Source organism: Anabrus simplex, chromosome 3 (assembly GCF_040414725.1).
Source record: "Anabrus simplex isolate iqAnaSimp1 chromosome 3, ASM4041472v1, whole genome shotgun sequence".
Lineage (NCBI taxonomy): Eukaryota > Metazoa > Arthropoda > Insecta > Orthoptera > Tettigoniidae > Anabrus > Anabrus simplex.
Window position 1 is genome coordinate 351,269,270 of NC_090267.1, and position 23,994 is coordinate 351,293,263.

Genomic DNA, 23,994 nt, shown 5'->3' on the forward strand with positions numbered 1-23,994 from the left:
TGGGCTCCTAAAGATATTGCCATTTGAATGTGTGATCATCATACATTACTATAATTGGGTATTTATAATCAGAAGATGTTTGCATTTTACTTTAATTTTATACCAGTTTCACATAATATAATGAGCTGTTGAAAGGAACAAACAGTTCTATTACTGTATTTATCCTAATGTGTATCTTCCTACAAATAACATTTTCACATGCAGAAATATTGCTAGGTTATGTTTAATTACATTTTTCCTATTCTCAAAGTGAAAAACAAAGAAATTATGGGATTTCAGTAAATATAAATTTACAATCTTGTTTACACTTGCTTTTTTCACAAGAGCTTGACTTCACACACATACTCTCTCTCTCTCTGAACAGATAAAACACCTAGAGGACTGGTATCCAGACCAAATCACCGTAGTGTACCCAGGGCAAAGCAGCTGCCCATCATAATAACATGACAAATGGTGCCATTCCATCATCCATTGGCTTTGAAATTGTAGTTGTTAACTTACATGCATATCTTCTTCTTCTTCTTCTACTTCTTCTGTTTTTATGGAATCATTGGATCACGTCAGTCTGCCATTTTCTGGTTGTCTTCTTTGATAATCATTGCATGCCATTTATCTATTTTCGGTTTAAATCTTGTGTTCAAGTTTTTTTGTTTCTTTAAATTTTCTGTTTTGTTTTGCAAATTATTCCAACTTATTTCTAGTTCTTCCATATCCTCTTTAATTTTCTTAATCATCCTGCTTGTTGTTTCAGATTTCAGAGTTTCTCTATAATATTTCTTGGTAACTGCAAGTATATCTTAAAGGAAGAAGTGAACAAAAGATGCAGGCGATGCAGAGAAACAGCTGAAACACTGGAACATATTGTGGGGTGCAGGCCATGGCAGGTAAAGAATGTACTCATCAGCACAATGAGGAAGTGAAAATTGTGCACCAAGAGCTGGAAATCAAGTCAAGACTTATGGTTGAGAAAATCCCATATTATGAGTACAGACTATCTGATGTGCTTCCAAACAAAAGGTTCAACCTGTACTGGAACCGATCTCTGCAGACAGATAGGACTATAAGATAAAACAGTCTGGATATTGTCCTTAATGACAAAAATCTCAGGAAGACTGATCAGCTGGATGTGACAGTCCCTTCAGATCACATTGTCCACCAGGCCTATATCCAGAAGATTGAAAAGAAAGCTGACCTCATAGCAGAAGTTCAAAAACTGTGGGAAATGGACTTGGCAACAGTGAGGCCTGTAGTCATTTCTGCCACAATACTTGTGCACAATAAGCTACAACATTCTTTTACGTGCCATTAAATTGAATGAGAGAGGTATACTAGAACACCCTCAAATACCACTGGACAGAGCCAGGATCAAACCTGCTAAGTTGAGCTCAGAAGGCCATACATGCATATAACCATTTGATTTTTAAAGTGTAATTTCATTTCATTTCCATATTTATTTCCTGACATCTGTATAGTTTTTAAAATAAGTTAGTGAAAGGACTCAAATCCTTTTTGAAGTGATGAGTAAGATATGGAAGTAGTGCCTAATATACCAGTTTGTACTAGAACCTGAAAGTATTATCACTTTCACAGAAAGAGCTCCATTTTCTCATAATTCTGCAAGTATTCTCCATTTTACCCACAGATGGTTTGCTTGTCCTGCTGTGGAAGGCACAGTCCAACAAGTATTTGCCTGTATGAAAAAGGGGCCATGGAAAATCATATTTAGGACTGTTGATAGTGGGCTCACTCCCACCATTTCCCAAATCTAAGCTTCTTCCACCTGTGCCATGTCAGTTTCCCTAATGTTGGCGATCACTACATCAAGGACTGCCAGTCGTAATAGCTTACACATTACCAATACCACATAGCTTATTCACTCAGTCCAGAAATGTATCTAGTCAGTATCTTCTGCGCCTCAAAGATTTCGGAATGTACTATCACCTATTCAATGAGAAATTAATTTTTCTAATATGTTCTTATCTAGAACATTCATGGTGAACTGAGTACTGTCATTTTGGTCTTGGTTACGAACATGCATGTGATAGAAGAAATACCGGTAGGCTAAAGAATTTTAATTTTCATCTTTATCAGTAGAAATTCTGGTAAACTTATATATAATACCAATATAGTTGGTCCGTTATTGGACATTATTAATTTTCCAGCTAACTCATTCCTGGTTGCCAGCGTTTTGCCCCAGTGTGCTAAGTTGGGCTCATCAGTTGGTAAATAGCACACCTACCAAGGCGCATGGCTAATGCACACCGTACCATGGAGGCCACTGCGTAGGCTACTTGGAGCCACTGGCAGTGCCAATGCACTATCAGACACTTTGTCTCATTTCCACAAATTCATGCCTGCCTGGCAATCAGATGATAAAGATGTTGATTCCCATAGGGAACCTGAAATATTTGTTCCGAATGAGTAAATTTTTAATACCAACGCTGGCAACCAGGAATGAGTTAGCTGGAAAATTTATAATGTCCAATAACAGACCAACTATTGCTAGGCAGGCATCAATTTTTGAAAATGAGACAAAGTGTCTCACAGTGCATTGGCACTGCCGGTGGCTCCAAGTAGCCTACACAAAGGGCCTCCACAGTACGGTATGCACTAACCATGCATTTTGGTAGGTGTGCTACTTACCAACTGATGAGCCCAACTTAGTACACTGGGGCAAAATGCTGGCAACCAGGAATGAGTTGCTGGAACATTTATAATGTCCAATAATGGATCAACTATATTGGTATTATAAATTTACTCATTCGGAACAAATATTTCAGGTTCCCTATGGCAATCAACATCTTTATCAAGCTTATATATGTTAATGTTTCCTTGGTATTAAAAGTTTCCAATATCCTGTATTTTCTCTTTAGGAGTTGCCCTGGTAGTGTTGCAAGCACGTTGGAGGGAAACAAGTACAAATTGCTCATGAGGATACCACTCGACGATTTAGAGATTGTTAAGGGTAAGAAGCTTTTGTACTTTCAACTGGTAGCAGATAATGGTTTTATTGGTTCCCTACATAGTATGAATTATTAATGATAATGTACTGCTCATTTGTTCATGTTAAATGACAATATCTACCTAATTTTACATATTTTTTGTAAATAAACAGCAAACTCATAAATTTTACTGCATCTGTAATTTTGATGGTAAATTGTTGTCTAGAAATTAAGAAAATAATGTCAAATTAGTTTTTAAAGTTTTCTAATTGCCTCAGTATATTTCTAAGGGCTTTTCAAACTAATTCTTTCTCTATTTAAGGTGAAGAAGTTGTACATATATGTTCATTGTCATGTTCTGTCCTTATCAAATCAAACCAAACCAAACCCCAGCCCTGAAGAGCCTTGGTCTACCAAGCAACTGCTCCTCAGCACAAAGACCTGCAGTTTCCAATGTGTCTTGTGGTCAGCACAACAAATTTTCTTGGCTTTCTAGACCAGGGCAGCTATCTCAGCTCAATTGTACTTGCATAAGCTGAGTGGATCTCGAACCAGCCCTCAGGTCCTGGTAAAAGTACCTGAAATGGTTAGGCCAGCTTTCTGTTCTTACACAACTGTTTAATATGTTTCAATTTTATTACTGCTTTTGACTCCTGGAATTTTATACGTTTCTAACTTTTATAACTTCTAGGTGATTTTATTGGAATGCTAAGAACCTTTAGTTTGCATCAAAACACTCCAAACTCATTTTTAGAACATACTTGGCAAAGTGGTCATTATCAGTGCAACATTTATGCACAGTATTATTGTCTGAGATTGTTATCTTTATCAGAATATGGCCCTATTTCTACTTGAACAAATTCTGATAACAACCAGAACAGGGAATCTTGCATACCTGTGGGATATATTGAGAGACAGATGATTCAGGACACTAGCTGGAATATTTGGCACTGGTCAATATCATTTTATATTCAATTTGCCTTCTAAATTTAGGAGAACAACAAACAACATACTGAAGCAAACATTGTTAACAAGCAAGCAAGGCCTAGTAAGCAGTTATAAGGACCAACAAATACAGAAACTTAGGTGACATTCCTATCACACTCCACAGAAGAATAAGATTTATTTGCACTGGACAGACTTTAGTTTGTTTCTTACATTGAGACACTAATAAGCTCTGTCCAGTCCTTTTACAACATCAGCAAATTTATGTTCTGAACTTCCTCTAAAACCTTTCCCTCTTAACTAATAAAACAGTTGCAGTAAATTCTAAGATTGATCTATAAGGAATGAGAAATAATTGAATATGGTAACTAGTTGATGTACCCGTGCTTCGCTGTGGAAATCTACATTGTATACAGAATTCTAGGTTAGGTGGTGTACATGTTGTGAGCAAGATTGTATTAAATTGCATAGCTCTTAACGTTACCCTAAAAACGTGACGGGGAAGTCACCAGACGTCTCTTTCCATATGAAGACTGGGTTAGGGAATTTTCATTGTAATGGGAGGCCCATCAGTGACAATCAGGTTGGGGAGTTTTCATTATAATGGTAGACACTCACTCTCCGCCTGCCATTTTACATCCTCAGAAAGACTGTCTTAGTGGGTTTTCCAACTTAAATGAACATAGGTAAGTACAATGATGTCAGCAGGAATGGCGCGATTAAAAGCAATGCTCTCATATAAAACACTCAATCAAATGAAAAACCATAAAATTTTTCACTTTTAACAAACAGTACTACACTGCCGATCTAACAGTCCAAAGTTCCAGAGCTGGAATGACCAAGCTGCAGAAAGCCATGATCCGTGAACACTCTTTGTCTTTTCTCGGCGGAGGGGGGTTTCGAATAGTGGAGAGTCTCTGGACAAAAACTGTGCCCTTTTAATAATCTGTTTCCTAGGAGTACCCAATGAGTCGGAAAATCTCAATTCACTACACTGGCGAAAGAAAAATTTATCTGACCTGGAAGCAAATTTTTCCTACAAGCCAGAGGAGAAACCCGCTCTTCACTGCTAATTTGGAATAAAATTAATGTAGAATTTAATGAAAGTGAAGATGAAGAAGCTTTTCTTAAGAAACGGCTCTTTTCAGGGTTGAATTTTTGAGTTATTTTGTGAATTATGGTGCTATAATTTGGAATAAGCCTAAATTGTAATTCTAAACCAGGTCATACTACTATCACTACTACTACTACTGCTACTACTACTACTACTACTACTAAGTAAGCCTCTGCCTTAAGTGTGCACACTGCTCATTCAAAACAGCATGTCAGAGTAGGGATCAAATAGTTGGAAAACATTGATGAACCATAAATGATGGGAAATTGTATTCTCTATAACTTTTCGATAGGACCAATAACATAGGTATTTAAAAATTAAATTTTAGGTGCCTTCCCCTAAACTACGATTTCATCCAGGGTGAGTAAAATTGTAGTTTCTTATTCCCCGACTCTGTATACTGATTTTCATTAAATTCTGTTTACCCATTTTCTCGTGGCTCGGCGTCGATGTAGGACTTAGCAACAAAAATACAAATTCATGAATATCTGTTTTCATAGCCGGTACGGTAAAAATGTATAAGACATACATCATTAGATATTTTATTCTATATAACTTCAGTTAGGCCTATGTAGTATTTCTTGATTTATCACTTTCATTTTCCGTATTGACAGTTATCGTAAGTTATAGACGAGAAAGGTTCCACCTTATCAATACAAATTTATTTATATAAATATCTACAGTATTGGTTTTGACTCTTTACATGTAGTCATCCTCAGCTGTACACCGTTACCTTCACATAAATCAAATTAGTTGATTTGCCTTGTCCATAATAGTAGTCATAATGATAGGATATATCTTACTTCTAATTGAGCATACTTCAGGGTAAATTTGTCTATGTGCAATCTAAAATGTGTAGGTGAATCTTTTAGGCCTAAAATCATGTAAATGGGCTGTTATTAAAAATACAATTACGTAAACACTTTTTAAAATTATATGTGATACATGTAAATGTTGTCTTAAAATATACAGTTCATGTAAAATTCGTTATAATAAATAAATAGGAAACATTTTGTTGGAATAAGTTTTCGTCTTGCGTACGTTGATTTTCTTCAATATGATGTGAAAATCGTGTAAATGGACTATTATTAAAAGTACAGTTACATAAACACTTTTAAAAATATATATAGTACATGTAGAATGTCATCTTAAAATGTGTAGTTCATGTAAGATCCGTTACAATAAATAGGCAACAATTTTTTAGAGTAAGTTCCGGTCGTGCATTCGTTGATTTTCTTCAATATGATATGGAGAGTGACATTCAATACTCCAGCCATATTCAACCACAGCTGCACACATCTACCTCAGACAATACATCAGACTTGTTTTTAATGATTGATAAGTCAACCATAAACTAATGAATAAGCATAACATACAGCAGAAAGAAGAGCACCACTTACAAAAAAGCATAGTCACTCTCCATATCGTATTGAAAAAAATCAACGAATGCAAGACCGGAAACTTACTCTAAAAAATTGTTTCCTATTTATTGTAACGGATCTTACATGAACTGCACATTTTAAGATGACATTCTACATGTACTATATATATTTTTAAAAGTGTTTATGTAACTGTACTTTTAATAATAGTACATTTACGCAATTTTCACAACATATTGAAGAAAATCAACTTACGCAAGACGAAAACTTATTCCAACAAAATGTTTCCTATTTATTTATTATAATGAATTTTACATGAACTGTATATTTTAAGACAACATTTACATGTATCACATATAATTTTAAAAAAGTGTTTATGTAATTGTACTTTTAAGAACAGCCCATTTACATGATTTTAGGCCTAAAAGATTCACCTACACATTTTAGATTGCACACAGTCAAATTTACCCTGAAGTATGCTCACTTAGAAGTAAGATATATCCTATCATTATGACTACTATTATGGACAAGGCAAATCAACTAATTTGATTTATGTGAAGGTAACGGTGTACAGCTGAGGATGACTGCATGTAAAGAGTCGAAACCGGTACTGTAGATATTTATAAGTTATTAAAAAATTTGTATTGATAAGGTGGAACCTTTCTCGTCTATAACTTACTATGTAGTATTTACCGATAGGACCACTTATAATATAAATATTTGAGAATTAAATTTTAGGCCTTCCCTAAACTACCTTTTCACTCAGAGTGAATAAAATTATTTATATCCTAGATCGTAGCGGCTCATCCCCAGACTTTAAATACCGATTTTCATTGAATTCTCTTCAGCCGTGTGATGCATGTACAGACAGACAGACAGACAGACAGACAGACAGACAGACAGACAGACAGAAATTACGGAAAACTAAAAAGTGCAAAAGTGCATTTCTTGTTACTGTGGACATGACCGATGCAGAAATACCATTCTTTTCAAATTTTGAGCAATGTACAGACAAAACTCTTATTTTATACATATAGATAATATAGATTAAGTCATTTACATTTTATTTAAAAGAGAGGTATCACACAAAATATGTCCAATTAATTAAATATTTTGTATCTATGGTCTACAAAGTTCTACTGTATGTAATTTGTGGTTCTCTTTCCATTTGGAAACTGATATCAAGTGGTTTTTCAGCCAAAGATGAGAATCTGCGACGCATGCTTCGAGAAATGGAAAATCTAGTGGAAGATGTGGCAACTCTAAATCAGATCAACGACCTGACTTGCATGCTTCATTGCCCTCACTCTCAGCTGGAAGAAGTTGTTCGAGACATGCTGGGCACAGTCAGCAAGCAGCTACAAGAGCGGCAAAATAGTGACTCTCAACTTTCGTATCTAGAACTCACTCTGAATACACAGTAAGTTATCAACTCTTTAGTCAAGTATGGTCTTGACAAGTATCACATGATCAGAGTTGAGATTTTCATGTTCACTTAACTTGCAAAGTTAGCACACAAAGTAAACAACATGAAGTGAGATAGAGATTCTGTCTCATAAATAATGTCGATTTCCTGATGGCCGTGACACAGAAAGCATTCAATTCACAATTCAGAGAGTCTTATGATTCCAAATAGTAATAGTCAAATCAAATCAAATCAAAATCTCTTTATTTGCAAATGACGTGTCTACCTTGGTGGCAAATGGTACACTAAAATACATTATTGCCAAGCACTAAATTTTAAATTAACAAGAGAAGAAGAAAATTTTCCTAGAATACATTATTATGCAATTTATGCTAACAATTTTTTCTATTAAACACACAGCTCATCATTAATAAATTTATATTGTTTACAAAATTCTACTTATAATATCTCCTGTACTTACAAACATAGTCAACTCATATACAGTATGTGGAATTACTTCAAATAATACTATACAACTGGTATAAGATTAAAATTTACATTGCATTTATTTACTTATTTAATTTTTACCCATTTTGGAACCTAAGTAGCATAACGAGCTGCTGCATCTTAACCAGAGCCCCTTTTGCCACCACTTTTCAGAGTTCCTGAAGGGCCTTCACAGCTACCATAGCGGTCCCAGGGCCATCGAAGTCCCCACTGTACTTCACCCCTACAGGCAGTCCCCTACTTCGGCTGTCCAAATTCCATAGACACATTTTTTATTTACAATAACCTGCACTGGTCGAATGCCCTCTAACATTTATTTTCTCTGTTTGTGTTTATTCTCTTGTTGAATATCTGTACAGATTTTGGAAAAGGATCAACCACTACCCCTGGCAAACTGTTCCGCTCCTTCACACCCTTCCCAATAAATGAAAATTTACCCCAATCGCTTCTGCTAAAATTCCTTCTAATTTTATACTTGTGATCAGTTCTGCTGATATAATTATTTTCCAACTGAAGCCTCTGACGGATTTCTCCCCATGCTTCTTCTCCTGTATAGGCTCTATATAATCCTATAAGTCTAGTTTTCCCCCTTCTCTTACTTAAACTTTCCCACCTAAGTTCCTCTAACATTTCTGATACACTACTTTTTCTCCTGAAATCCCCTGTTACAAATCTTGCTGCTTTCCTCTGCACACTATCTATATTCTATATTCTATATTCTTGGTGAGGATCCCAAACACTGTTTGCATATTCCAATAATGGACGAACCATACTTAAGTAACTTTTTTCTTTTAATTCTTTGTTGCATCCTTTAAGTAGCCTCATTATGACATGTAACGATCTGTATGCTTTCCCAACAATGTCATCAACATGACCCTTCCAGTGCAAATTACTTCCAAATCTCACACCTAAGTATTTGCACTTGTCATCTTTTGGGATAACTACCTCATCCAAAGTATATTCAAATTCAGTTTTAAAGCTCCTGTTTGTAAATGTTGTAACAGTTGATTTGCCTCCATCAACCTTCATATTATTTTCTTCAACCCACTCTTGGATACTCTTAAGGTCCCTTTGTAATTCTAAACAATCCTCAATGTTATTTATTTCCCTATAAACAATTATGTCATCTGCATACAATCTTATTTTTGATGTTATATTGTTCCCTATATCATTTGTGTATATTAAGAAAAGTAACAGACCGATTATACTACCCTGTGCAATTCCCTTCCAAACTTTCTCTTCCTGTGATATATTATTTCCTACTTTGACTTTCTGAACCCTTGAATTTAGAAATGTTTTATCAAACGTATAACCCTTACGTCCAATCCTATTCCCTCCAATTTCTTTAATAATATTCCATATTCCACTCTAGCAAAGGCTTTGGAAAGATCTATGGCTATGCAATCTAACTGGTCTCCTGAATCTGCTGATTTGATATGTCCTGCTGAAATCCCACCAGTTGTGCCTCACAAGAAAATTTCTTTCTAAATCCATACTGGTTCCTCATCAACCAATTTTTATCATCACATATCCCTCTGATATACTTTTCTATTAAACTCTCCAGTATTTTACAAACTATACTGGTCAGGCTGATGGTCTGTAGTTCTCTGGTTTCCTTTTATCACCCTTTTCTTTATAAATTGGTATTATTATAGATTCCTTCCATTCCTTTGGTATTACACTATTATTTATGACATAGTCAAAAAGAAATTTTAAATAAGTCACTATGTACCACCCCACTGTCTTTAATACCTCCCCAGTAATTTGATCACTTCCTGCTGCTTTTCCTTGCTGAAGCAGTTGGATTTCTCTGAAAATATCTTCATTTGTGAATGAGAAGCTTCTTGTTTCCCTATGTGTCTCTCCCTCTGTATCTTCTATTATGGTTTCCAACTCCTGACAATCTTTTATTGAATCTCTGAATTCCCTTCTAAATAGATTTGCTTTCTCAGTATCTGTTAAATAGTGTTCACCCCCTTCTCCCACCACTGTAAGAATTTGGATTCCTTTTCCTTTTTGATTCCTAATACATGAATACAGCTTTTTCCATTTCCCTTTGTGGTCATTACCCTCTTGAAGTATGCCATTCATATAATTCTCTTTTGCTTCCTTTTTCCACTCTATTCAGTTCCCTCATTACCTGTTTTCTAGTTTCTCTATTCTCCCAACCCTCTTTAATTTTCCTGTTTACTATTCTACATTTTCTTTTTAATTTTCTATTTCCCTTGTATAATAAACAGGGTCTGAGGTCATTTTACCCTTTTTAACAGGTACAAATCTCTTCTCTCCTTCCCACATGATTCCTTTAAATTTAGCCCAAAGTGTATCCACATTACTCCCTTCACTTATCCAACAACTGAATTTTGATTTAAGGTAAGCCCCAAATTCATCAACTTTAGTTTTTCTGTATAATTTCTCATCTTGTGTGACCCTGAAACTTGTCTGTTACAATTGGGTAACATTTGACTCATGAATTGAGAACTTCCCTGGAACCCAGATCCTTGTACGTAGATCTTGATTTAAGGATCTGGGTTTTCTGGCAAGTTTCCGTGTAAGTGCCAGTTTAGTGGTATGGGTTTTCTGAAGTGCAGATTAGTTTGCAAATCTCTGTTGATAACTGTAGCAATTTGTCTACAGAGAGTTGCTTTTCCATTACCATTAAGATGTAACCCATGCCTAGTAAACATTTGCCTGCCAAGACCTAAAGTATCTACTACCGGTACATGGACATTTCTAAAACCCTTACATAATCTCTTGATTTTTATATTTACATCATGTACAGCTTTGTTCACACACGAGTCCTCTAAAAGATCATACCTGGGTGGCACGTTAACTACAATTACTTTTGCATCAGGTAGTTTGGAAATCTTACCTCTGAGGGTCGTAATTAGTTCCTCACCTTCATTTGCAGCAATGTCATTTGTACCACTCACAATCACCACATAATTTTCCTTCTCTAACACAGGATCACAACTTGAGAGGACGTCTTCAGTTTTGGCACCTGGTTTTATTAGTCCTAAAACCTCAGTTTCTGGATTCTGCAGCTCATCCTTGATGCCTTCTGCCATACCCCGCCTTGACTGTCTGTGTAGAGATGAATTTTGGGCGATTTTGACTTTCGGTTGGTTTTCTTCTTCTGTAGGTTACCTCTACTGGACTTAAAATTATTCGGAAAACTTGATGTGTCTTCTTCTGGAACTTGTTGCAATGACTGAAATCTATTTTGGCACTAAAAAGGAGTTTTTCCCGGTTTTAAGTAGTACGTAGTTTCTCCCATATGTTTAACCACAGCCGACTTGATGCGTCACTCTAGCTAGCTCCTTACCGGCCTTGACAATCGGGTCCATGCACTGTAATCGGAGTAGTTACACAGCTCGACACGTGGCGCTGGCGGCCTACCTATTTGCGGTAGAAATGCATACTTCTTTATGGAAAATATATTGACTTTAATTGCCGATTTATCGTAATTTAGAGTTCTGGAGAATGTTACATAGGTTAATACTGTTAAATTGATTAATCCTGAAGGTTACTTTCATTGATATTTGCCAAAATGATGTCGTGAAATGAAACTGCGGGGAGATGACTTAGTCCAGCTGATGTTCTGATATTGACTCTGATTGCTGATGTATCTTAATTTAGGGAAAAAAATAGTATGTTACATTGACTAATATTGTTAAAATGATTAATCCTAAAGGCTACTTTCATTGATATGTGCCAAAATAACGTTGTGAAATGATATTGCGGAGGATGGAGTAGTCCAACTGACGTTCTTTAATTGTGAGGAATAATAGTAATCGTTTTTATTATCATGGCATTTAGATACATAGCAGAACTTACCACAATATTTTTGTCTGCTGATGTTAATATTGAGATTAAGAGTCATTGTTCAATTAGAGTTTTAAAATTCTTCAAGCGCTGCTCTCAGGAAGGGGCTGGACAAAACATAAAAGTCTTACTTTTTCCATATTCGTTGTATGCATAACATAAATATTTTGACTCAAACATGTTTCAATTTTAATTTCAATATATATAGTGTCAGATTACATTTCATTCACACCTTTCACTAGAATATTAAATACCGGGCAATTTGGCATGCTAAATTCAGACAATAATTTTTACTTGAAATTCAGTAGGGTGGAACAAATTGGTCACATGGCGTGCAGCTGTGAGCTGTGAGCTTGCATCTGGGAGATAGTGGGTTCGAACCCCACTGTCGGCAGCCCTGGAGATGGTTTTCCGTTGTTTCTCATTTTCACATCAGGCTGTACATTGATTAAGGCCACGGCCGGTTCCTTCCCACTGCTAGACCTTTCCTATTCCACCGGCGTCATAAGACATATCTGTGTCGGTGCGACGTAAAACAAATAGGGAAAAAAGAAGAAGAATTTAAAATAAAAATTCAGTGAGAGAAAAGTATTTTGAGTAAATAAATTGTAAACTGCTCTCTGCTCGATGATGATAATGATGCTTGTTGTCTAACTGGGCCTAACATCTAGGTTATCGGCCCCATTGCTCTGGTAACAACACTACATACTTAGGCCTTACCGTCATTCATACTTGTCAATGTTTAAATGTTAAAGTTCAGATTATCTTGGATAAAATGTGTTGTGTTGCTGTCATGTGGCAAATACGACACCGCCTGAAGAATTATTCTATGAAAGGAAATTCATGGGTAAAAATACCTGATTAGCATGATTAGCTGCCACTCCCGGAGACCCGGGTTCGATTCCTGGCCCTGTCATGCAAGTTCAAAAGTGGTACGAAGGCTGGAACGGGGTCCACTCAGCCTTGGGAGGTCAGCTGTGTAGAGGAGGCTATCGATTCCCACCTCAGACATCCTCGAAGTGGTTTTCCATAGTATCCCACTTCTCCTCAAAGCAAATGCTGGTATGGTAACTAACTTAAGGCCACAGCTGCTTCCTTCCCTCTTCCTTGTCTATGCCTTCCAATCTTCTCATCCCCAAAACAAGGCCTCTGTTCAGCATAGAAGTTGCAGCCACTTGGGCGAGGTACTGGTCATCCTTCCCAGTTGTATCCCCCGACCCGCAGTCTCACGCTCCAGGACACTACCCTTGAGGTAGTAGAGGTGGGATCCCTCACTGAGTCAGAGAGAAAATCCAACCCTGGAGGGGTAAACAGAGAAAGACAGAAAGAAAGAACGAACATATAATACCGAAATAGAAACGGAAAACTGAGATGAGAGTGTTACCTGCTTTTAGCCACTGCATAGTTTTGTCCTGGTCTACAGAGAATTCGTGAAATGATAGTGTCCCTTTTTCCTGGTCAGAATACCAAAAAAAAAAGCACACAGCAATATATATTTGAATATTTCCTAACACAGTTAAAGAAAAGCAAATCACCACACCATTAAAAACGAATTAGCGCATAAATTAAAATCCTTGTTCAGGAGAAAGTTACAGCGAGAAATCACTTTGTTCTTGTTTCCATAAAATTTCTGCTTGAAGTATGAAAAGGTGCACAAGAATGTCACAAATTCCAAGATTTTAAACACTTTTTTAAAAATATAATCACCACACTACACAGTAAAAAATAAACTCACTAGCGCATAACTATCAGATCTCAATATCAAGCCAACAAGCACCTCATTGCAAACATATTGCCAACATTTACGAGAGCAAAACCATATAAATAAAACTAGAAATGTGGCATTTTGCGGTGTACTGCTTCCTGTCAGTGGGTAGGAGGCCAGCGCTCAAGCGACATTACGGTGAAACTTTCCAATTACAGCTTTATGCTGGGCTTCACAAGCGATTGTCAAGGCCGGGATAAGGAACGCAGCGAGGGACGTGGTTTAACATTAGGCCTAAAATGGCTATGCATCACTTTCGTCCATGGCAATCTTTCTTCTCCATTGTCTTCTTTATCTTCCAGTTTCTTTATTCTGTCCTTTAAGCTTTTGTTTTCAAGTTTCAGACCATATGTCTTCTTGTAGCACTCCTAAAATCTTAAGTATAGTTTCGTAAGTCTGGCCCCATTCACAATGTAAACGTAACCATAAACTTAACGACGTAATGTAACCATAAAATTAACGTAAAATTTGTGGTATTCACAATGGAGGATCGTAACATTAACGTGAAGAGTACACAGCAGCCAATCAAAACACTACCATGTTATTTAGCATGGAAGTCGGGTTTTGGGCTATCTCGCAGTTTTATATTTCAGTATCTCGATGGAATCAAACAACGTGGTAGCGGAATTCATATTACTTCAAACATCTATTGCTTTGCTCCTGGGAGCTGTGTAGGCCTACCTGAAAAGGCGATCTAAAAAACGGTGCAGAAAATGGGTTCATCCCTTGAATCAAAGAAGGTTATCTCAGGGCGATTTCAGTAATCTACTGTAAGAAATGACCCTCATCAGTTTGTTTTGGACATGCGGATGAAATCTGAACTCTTTGCCTTTCTTACAATTTGCTTCCCCTTTTCTAATAAAAAGAAATGTAAGGTCTCCTTTACCGACAGCTATGCCCCTATGTATCATACTCTGATGAGATGTTTGGATCTATTTGTTTGGATGATATCGTTTTCGTAAACTAGTAGTCCGTCATAATGTTAAGAATTATACAGGGACACTGTTTTATTTATGACAGGGATAGTCTCTCGTCCGTTCGTCAGCGCTGCGAGCTTGTCTCCCGCCATTTACCATCAGATTTCATCGCTGAAGGATATTTATTTCCATCTATTATTTTTTGGTACAGCGTCTTTGTAATTCTTTTTCCTTTTATCATACATACACACAAAGATTATTTTGAAAGAGAATTACAAGTGTTTCGTCGAAAGAAGTCAATTATATCGTGCACAAAATACAATATTTACCTCTGCTCTGATTGGCTGGTTCTTAAAGTTAACGTAAAATTATCCGCAAGAGCTTGGAGTTTGCAATCCCTTAATTTTACGGACTCACAGTTAAGTTTACGTCGGAGCATGTGAATGGTTCCATTAGATAAGATGGCCGCTAACTTCTAAGTTAACGTTAATTTTAAGTTTATGTTACGTTTGCATTGTGAATGGCCCTTCTCTCTTTCTTGCTGGTCTGCCTCACTATCAGTTTGTTTACACTCGGGGCACAGCCACACACTTTCTTCAATATTTACACAACGAAAATGGTACCATTCATCACATTTACGACACAGAATCCCATTTTTAACTACTCTTCTGCATTTGCCACATTTTTCACTGCATCTTACACCATTATCCACCACGGATATCATAGACTCACACACAGTAGTCGCCATCTTGATCAGTCTTTACTATTTGAGACAAAGAACTTGTGGAAACCAGTATCTACTTCCTTGATGTTATGAAAATTCTTCCTCATAGGAAGTCCAGCATGAATCATAAGATATGGTACTCAAACAATTCAGTATCAGAAATGTGTGGCTGGTGTGGTAGGAAATAACTAAACCCACTTCTTAAAAATGTTCTTATTTATTTGAGCCATGTTAAATCTTACTTTGGTTTTTTGCAACAAAATTGTTTTTCTGTTCCCCAGTACATGATAATTTTTCTAACTAAACACCATATCCCACTTCAGGTTGTTCAGAATGACGTTGATTATAAATAGCATACCTATTTGAACCAAACTGATAAAAAACAGATGTTTTGTGTTTTATTTTAAATAAAATTTATTCTGCTTTCCCCATACTTGGAGATTGCCTGTATTGACAAAGCTTACAATAACTTTTCGTTATACTGTAGTCCTCAAAGCCAGATCAAATATGACTAGGGATTTAAACTTCAATGGCTCCCAGGTGTCTATATTTCCTGCAACCAGTGCAGATTCAGCAGCATAATGATTGCACATAAGCAAAGTGTATAAGAGGCACTGTTTTAAATTCAGATTAAGTGAACATTTAATTTTATTGTTTACAAGTTGCTTTACGTCGCACTGACACAGATAGGTCTTATGGCGACAATGGGACAGGAGCGGGCTAGGAGCGGGAAGAAAGCAACCATGGTCTTAATTAAGGTACAACCCCAGCATTTGCCTGGCATGAAAATGAGAAATAATGGAAAATCATCTTCAGGGCTGCCAATGGTGGGGTTTGAACCAACTCTATCCTCTATCCTGGCCGTACTTAACCAACTGCAGCTATCGAGCTTGGTGAACATTTAAAGTCCACAGAAAAAGATATAGGGAGAGATTGTGGGTATTAATGGCACGCAGAATGGAAAAATTGTCATTTTAATAGATAGAATATATTGAACATGCCAATAAGAACAGGGGATGAATGAAAGTTTTGATTCATAGCTGAGTTATAAATCACATAGTTCATCACCACTATCTCACCTTGAGATAGCTCCTCAATTGTAATAACGTAGGCTGAGTGGATCTCAAACTGGCCCTCAGGTCCAGGTAAAATTCCCTTACTTGGCCGGGAGTCAAACTCGGGGCTTCCAAGAGAACCTTTCTGTTTTTAACTGTTTAATATTTCATAATATAACAGAATAGTTTCTTGTAAAATAACATGCATTTCCAATCAAATTCATGGATTGAGTCCCAGTATGTTGGTTATTTACCATCAAACTCTTATTCGAGGACATTTATTGTAAGCACACAGAATAAAGCAGCTTTCATTTTAGGAAAAACTCTGATTGATCAAAAATTAGATTTTCAGTAGCAAAGTACAATCTGATTACTATATAATGACTGAGAATATCAATTACCTAACAGTGATAGTGTTCAAGCTTCTCAACATTAAAAAGCCTATGTTTCATCCCAGTGTGACTGTGGGCTCATTTATTTGATTGTCACACCTCTCCAAGACACTGGCTAGTACACTCTTGAGACATCACAGCATGCCTCCTTTTTATCACAATACAGTAAAAGTGTACTAAACAAAGACATGCTTACCTAGAGTTTCATAATCCAATCTTAGGTTACTGTCACTGCATTACGTTACAGAGGAGCTTGCAGAGGTGTCCCAACAGTGTTCTAGCCAGCATCTTGGAAAGGTGTGGCATTCTAACTTCTAAACCTGCTGTCACACAGTGGGGGGTGTAATTTTTATTAGACTGAGAAGCCTAAACTTTATCAGCTTTGATTAGTTAGAAGCTACAGTATGTCATCGTTGCCGGGACAAAACCTCCTATGTGATAATATATTTTGGAGATATACTGACCCGCAGCACATACATTGTGAAGAGCAAGAATGCCTTGACAATATACACATGATATTGCACCTTAGATGACAGAACCTTACTAGTCAAAGTTCTAAGCTAAAATTATTTCACATAGGAGGTTTTGTCCCAGCAGCGACGATGTGCTAGTGCTAACTTGTTAATAGTGAATAAGTGTTATATGAAGAAGCTTTCCGACTCTAAAGAGATCTGTCTGAATTGATAAAACTTGTTATTCTGTGTTCAGAAATGCCTTAACATCCTTGCTTACACCATAAATCATGTTCAATCAAGATTTTTCACATTCTCATGATAGAAAAAAACTGACAGAATCATTAATTTCTTGCTTGCATATTGTCATGATAGAAAAATAACTGACAAAATTATTAATTTCTTGCTAGTTGTAATAAATCTGTTTTACTGCTTATGGAAGTTTGAGTGTATACATTATTAAATGTTTGTTCTAGGAATGGAATTGAAAACATATCGGTTGTGTTTACAAAGCCTGAGAAGAAAACCAGTTGGGAGGAATCTTTTAATGAAGCCAAACAAAAACTGGGTAAGATATCATGATTCAAAAATTAAAAATTTGTTGTATTTTTGTTTCTTCTTTTCTTGGAGGGCTGCTGAAGAATTTTTTAAAACATTATTACTGTATTATAACTTAATTTTTGAAAAACTGGGATGTATTTTCAGGTTGTCAACTTTCTCATTTATTGTGGGTTCTCCTGTGTATTGTCTGTTGTTTGTAATATCCTAGCTCCCTTATTTCTCAGACACTTTTCCTTCTTTCTTCAGTGCTCTAAGTAAGAAAATACATGCATTAACAGTACGGTATGAAAAATCATTATTGTCTTGGTACCATCTTTCCCGTTTTAGTTCTTTCTTGCACATAGTTCTCCACTTTGCACCATCGGTCAGGTTGTTTGGAATGACATTTATGATATTCATGTCTTCTCTTAGCATCTATAACTGTTAAGTTCTTCAATCTGTTGAAATTAATTCAGGGTAAAATAAATTTAGAAATACCCAAAAAAGAAAACATTTAACAACAGATTATACCTGAAAATGATTCACTCTGTTTTTAATTAAATTGTATTTTAGAGGTATAATCTGTTTTTAAATGTTTTCCTTTTCAGTTATTTTCAAAATTTATTTTATCCTGAATTAATTTGACAGACTGTAGAAGTGAATAATATTATAGACTGACTAAATCTGAACTGAAAAGAAATGTATTCCACTAGAACAAAAAATTCTCAAAGCATGTCAAGCCATCGCTTCACGGGTCTTCCTCATGGCCAGCATCCTGGGAGGCTCACATCCAGTGCCATCTTTGTAACTGAATTTTTGTCACTTCCTGTATCATCACAGCTGAGCCTCAAGCATTTTGTTGGCAAACATCCTAATTGGCAATGTGATCAAACCTGCTAAGTTCCAGTGGCTATCAGAGCATCTTTATTTCCATAATGCGTAAGGTTTGTTTACATCTCTTTGTGGCTGGCCAGCACTCTGTCTCATATAATATCACTGGGCGATGGATTGTTTTATAGAGCTTGGGTTTTAGGCAGAGTGGTGGTAATCTTTCAGTCAAAGAGGACTTGGCACTAATTTGTCAAGGCAGCAGTCACTCCATGTCTTGCATCAGGCAGTTTAATACAATCTGAAGATATGAGTGATCCCAAATACTGTATTTGAACTCAGTGGGTTTGTTTTTTTTTTTTTTTTTTTTTTTTGTTTTTTTTTTTTTTGTTTTGTTTTGTTTTGTTGGGTTCCATGCTATTGACTTTAATTGATCCAGTGCTCAGTTCACACATTCTAAATACTCTGATTTTTGTGCACTAAGTTGCACCCCTCACTCATTACTTTTATAACTTTCAGGAGTACGATAAGCTCAGTGACGTGGCTGCTGCCATCCCACCCAGAAGGCTGATATTCAAATCTTAATTGATTGTGGTTTGAGATTTTCATTTTAAAAATCACATGGTGTCAGGAAGGGCATCTGACCAAAACTAAAATGAGCCTGGGTGGTTCCAGTAACCCCAGAAATAGCTAAGCAATAATATCATAGAATTTCTAAATTCTTGTTGTTTATCAAAAGTATTTTGCATCATTCCATAATTTTGCTACAGATAGTTGGCAGCTATAATGCATCTAGGTGTTAACAGTTTCTTCTGATCATTGTGCATAAGACTATGGACAATTGTTTATAACACTATATCTTGGAATACTATTTTTGTCTTTCACTTTCTTTAATTTTTCTGGCTACTTTTGCCTTTATTCCCTGATATCTTCACCAAACAATTTTGGTTTCATGTAAACCTCAGTGTTAATATTATTTTAAACTATGAAAAGGTCACTAACTTAAATTCAGATATACCAACTAATACCATTCTCTTGGCTGCCCCTTTGGATCAAAGCAGATCTAGGATTTAAACAACCTGTTTGAGATAAGAAGCCCTGAACTATTAGGTATTGCCTCTAACTCCTTTACATGCACATACATGTAAGTCAACTGACTACCTGTAACTTTCTGTTACTAATCTCAGAACAATATACAATGGACAATAAATGTGGTGTGTTATAAAATATGTAAGAACAAGCTTGTAATTTTACATGGCTGTTGAGATTATGATCATTGCGACAAGACCTTCAGTTTTATATGGAATCCAAATTCCTCGTGCATTAGCCGAGACTCGAACTGTGGGTGCCTTAGTGAGAAGTTAGTGTCAATGTCACTTGGCTGTCATGCATCTGGAAGCAACTGATGTGTGAAGTCTGTAGTGAAGATACCATCATTATACAGAAACATATATCGATCTTTCTCAATTTTACTGTACCAGATGGCAGAGAATAGGGAACTGTAATGGGTGACCAGTGGCTGAGTTTATAATTTTGCCAGGTAAACATCAAACATGTTACCAAAGATGTTTCTCATTCTTGGTATTGTACATCATGGAGTGCCATATAGACATTTTCTGCTCTTTAAAAATTCTACTACCTCTGCTGGGTTTGATCCCATGATCTTGGGATCTGGAGGTCATTATTCTACAACTGATCGACAGAGGGAGCTGGTATTATCATAAGATTTACATACAAAGTGGGATAATCCTGGAAGATCTACTGCTGTTTTGAATTTTGTTTAATTTGTTTACAGCTCTTTCTGCTGATCGACGACCATCACCAGAGTTCCTCTCACCTCTGCCAATCCGTAAGACTCGTGCTGGACTACAGTTCACATGTGCAGCCCCCACACTTGGCCTGAATGCATATAACATGCGAGATGTATGGGTGTGCAATAGCGACGGCTATGTAGGACAAGTATGTGTGCTGAGTCTCCAGCCAGAACCTACAGTCATATCATGTAATGGTGTGTGCAATGCACGGATACTTTGCATAGCCTCAATACCATCAGATGTCACTGGGTGAGTACATGTTCAAGATACATTCATTAGGTCACTTTTTCCAAAGTTTTTCTTTTTCCTCTTGAGTTTGACTGAAGAAATGAACTGAAGTAAGAAGTACTGCCTATCAGAGGAAAAATTAATTCACTCTACTTTCAATTGATTTTTTCTGGGTTAATTTTCTAATTTATAATGAATATTAAAACTTAACATATTAAAAAATAAAGACGTAAAGCAAATACTATATATATATATAAACAAACTAAGCTTATAAATGAAGAGTTTTAGAAAGGAAAGGTATTAAACAAGGACAAAATATTTCAATATAGAATGGGAATATATCACTCAAATATGAATGTCAACATATTTAAATAAAACTGTTGTGTGTGTCCTCCGCCCCTGCAAGCTCCGTAGCCCGCCCGGCATCGACATTTCGAGAGACCACGAGGTGGACTGCACTGTTCTGACGTAATCGTCTGTGACGTCAGCCAGCACTATAAATGGAGCAACGTTTCCGTCTCTCGAGGCACTCCTACAGTGTCCAATGACCAGACTACACCGCAAGTCAGACACGGAGGTACCCTCTTAAATAAGTGTTCTGAACAGGTGGACTGATTCTGGCCGGGAGGTTTCACCTCAGGACATTGCCTATGCATCCTGCCTTCCGTAGCACCGTCGAGCATCCTATCCAAGCATTCTACTACCTACACAAGTCCCCTACAAGTGCTCTGACTTCAATCCAAGCATTCTGCTATTTATGAACCTTAACGCAAGTTCCTTGCAAGTTCTACGCCTCCTACTAGCATTATGCTAATATGGACTTTCTACAAGTTCCACTTGTCATTATACTAACTACAGATAGTTTTCAACTATCAAGGACATTCCTTCATTTGAGCAGACTATCTTATCAAGATAAGAACTGAATGTACATAGAATATTAACTTGTATAAATGTAAATACTCTTCAGATCCTCAGTCTACTACTTATTGTTAGCATTGAACGTGTGCAGCTCATTAAACTTCAAGACAAGTTTCGTTCTTTTTTGTATACATACTGTATAAAAATTTCAAAGCAATAAACTTTTATGTTGTGCCTTGTGTACCAAGTTCCTTGTATACAACAAAAACAGTTATGTTTCTAAGTTTGAATATTTTAGAACTAGTGAGATGAATCAGTCTTGATTTTTTGATATTAAATTCCTAATACCTGGCGAGGTTTCTGAAAGTTTCAGTCTGAGGTCAGGTTCAGCATGAAGTCTGTTTCTATATTTATTCTTCAAATACACAAGGGGTGAAAACCCACATTCTCACAAGTAAGTTATTGTAAAGGCCAGAGGATTCTTTACTATTTTCTCGACTATTGCTGGGTATTCCTGCTGCCTTAAGATCCAAAAATCTGACCTCCTATGGTATTATATGCAGGAGAAGAGCTCTACATATTATTAAAAAATGTATGTTACTAGATTAGAAAATATCTAGCTCCGTTTAGTTTACATCAGTGTATTTATATCATAGCCCAATATGATGTCCTTTAAGCCTCGGCAATATACCTGCTCACTTGTTATAGGCAGTGGTTGTAGATTTCTCCGTTTGGCACTGATAGCTGACCCCTGCAGCATGTCTCGGCTCGAAGCAGCAACTTCACACAGACAAAACTTTGCTACTTAAGGGTTTGCTATTTAAGTATTTCAGTTTTTTCGAACACTTCCGTTGTTGCTGAAGGTATACTTCTCAAAATACCTGGAATTAAGTTCTTGAGGATCAGTTCACTAAATGAAGCAAAATTAATTTCATTTTCTGTACACACGAGGAAGTTACTACCTTTCAGAGCAGTTAGTAAATATTTCTCCAAGTTCTATCTCTTATGTCTTTTAATTTAGGACAGCACTTTCTATAAACTTCTGTATTACACACGAAATACTATAAACCAAGAGGATGGGTACTGGAATGTTGAGTTCTTGTCGCTTTTTAAAATGAGGCTCACAAGACAGAAAGGCAATTTGTAGTGATCAGTTTGCCTTTGCAAGTAGCACAGGATATCTCAACCACGATCTTCTTCCACCATGAAAACACCTTCGTACGACAGGGAAGATAAATGTATGGTAGTCTGCGTAGGAAGTGAAACAAGTGAAATACTTCCTAAACAAAAAAGAATTTAACGAAATTATACTTTTTTTAAAGGTACAGTCAAAGGTTCCACCTTCAAAATACAGTAGTGTAGTAGTGTAGTAGTGTAGTATAGTAAGTATACTAACATCAATACAGACTTTGTAATGAACTTCTCTAATTCTATTGATCGTATCAAAAGCCTTAGAGTAATCAATAAAGATTGCATTAAGCTTTCCCTTTGGATTTCCGAGAGCTTCATTAACATTAATATACTGTTGTAGACAATCTATTGCTTGAATAGTTGATCTTCTTCATCTGAAACAAAACTGGGAGTCTGGGAGCTTGTTGCCTATTAATGTTGTGAGGCGCTTACGTACTAGCTGTGTCAGTGTCTATAAGAGTGTGCATTCCAGAGCAATTCCTCTGCATGAATTAGGGTCTGCTGTATCACCATAGGGCTTTTACATCATTTTTATTGTGGACTTAGCCCAACAGTCTGGTATCCTACCCTGTTGTAAACATTCACTCAATAACTGGCAAAAGAGAAGTTGTGAAAGATCATCGGGCCTAGTTGTTATCTACTTCCAATCATTAAGAATCTCCTTACAGACAACTGGGTAGAGATTAGTGATGGCATCACCAAGTCATATCCGATAATTCAAACCATTGGCGTCCTTCAAGGTGACCCCCTAAGCCCATTGCTTTTCATTGCCGCCACAGCTGACATTGTACAAAGAGTAGATTCAGAAAATGTCAATATTCTCATGTATGCAGTTGACATGGTTCTGATGTCAACTTCTCAGTTGGATTTGCAGACTACATTTAATAACATTACAAAATGGGCAGAAGAGAACCAGCTGAGATTAAATGAAAATAAGACTGTCTCTTTGACCTTCAGAAAAGGAGGAAAATAGGGAACATTCTTAATCAATGACCAGCAACTGAAGTCAGTCACAAATTTTAAGTACCTAGGAGTCACTTTTCAAACACTGGGGAACGTGTTCTCTTTACATGTAAAAGACCGAATAAATGCTGCCATATAATCCATGAACGA

At 36.5% G+C, this 23,994-nt stretch overlaps 1 protein-coding gene across 1 annotated transcript in view; it reads left to right on the top strand.

Moving 5' to 3' along the window:
* Nucleotides 1–23,994, top strand: part of LOC136866364 (rho guanine nucleotide exchange factor 17) — a 603,351-nt gene that overhangs the window by 527,022 nt on the left and 52,335 nt on the right. The window contains exons 8-11 of the mRNA XM_067143238.2: nucleotides 2,874–2,965; nucleotides 7,578–7,800; nucleotides 17,899–17,990; nucleotides 20,586–20,853. Of these exons, the coding sequence (XP_066999339.1) occupies nucleotides 2,874–2,965; nucleotides 7,578–7,800; nucleotides 17,899–17,990; nucleotides 20,586–20,853 (675 nt within the window). The remainder of the gene's footprint in view (nucleotides 1–2,873; nucleotides 2,966–7,577; nucleotides 7,801–17,898; nucleotides 17,991–20,585; nucleotides 20,854–23,994) is intronic.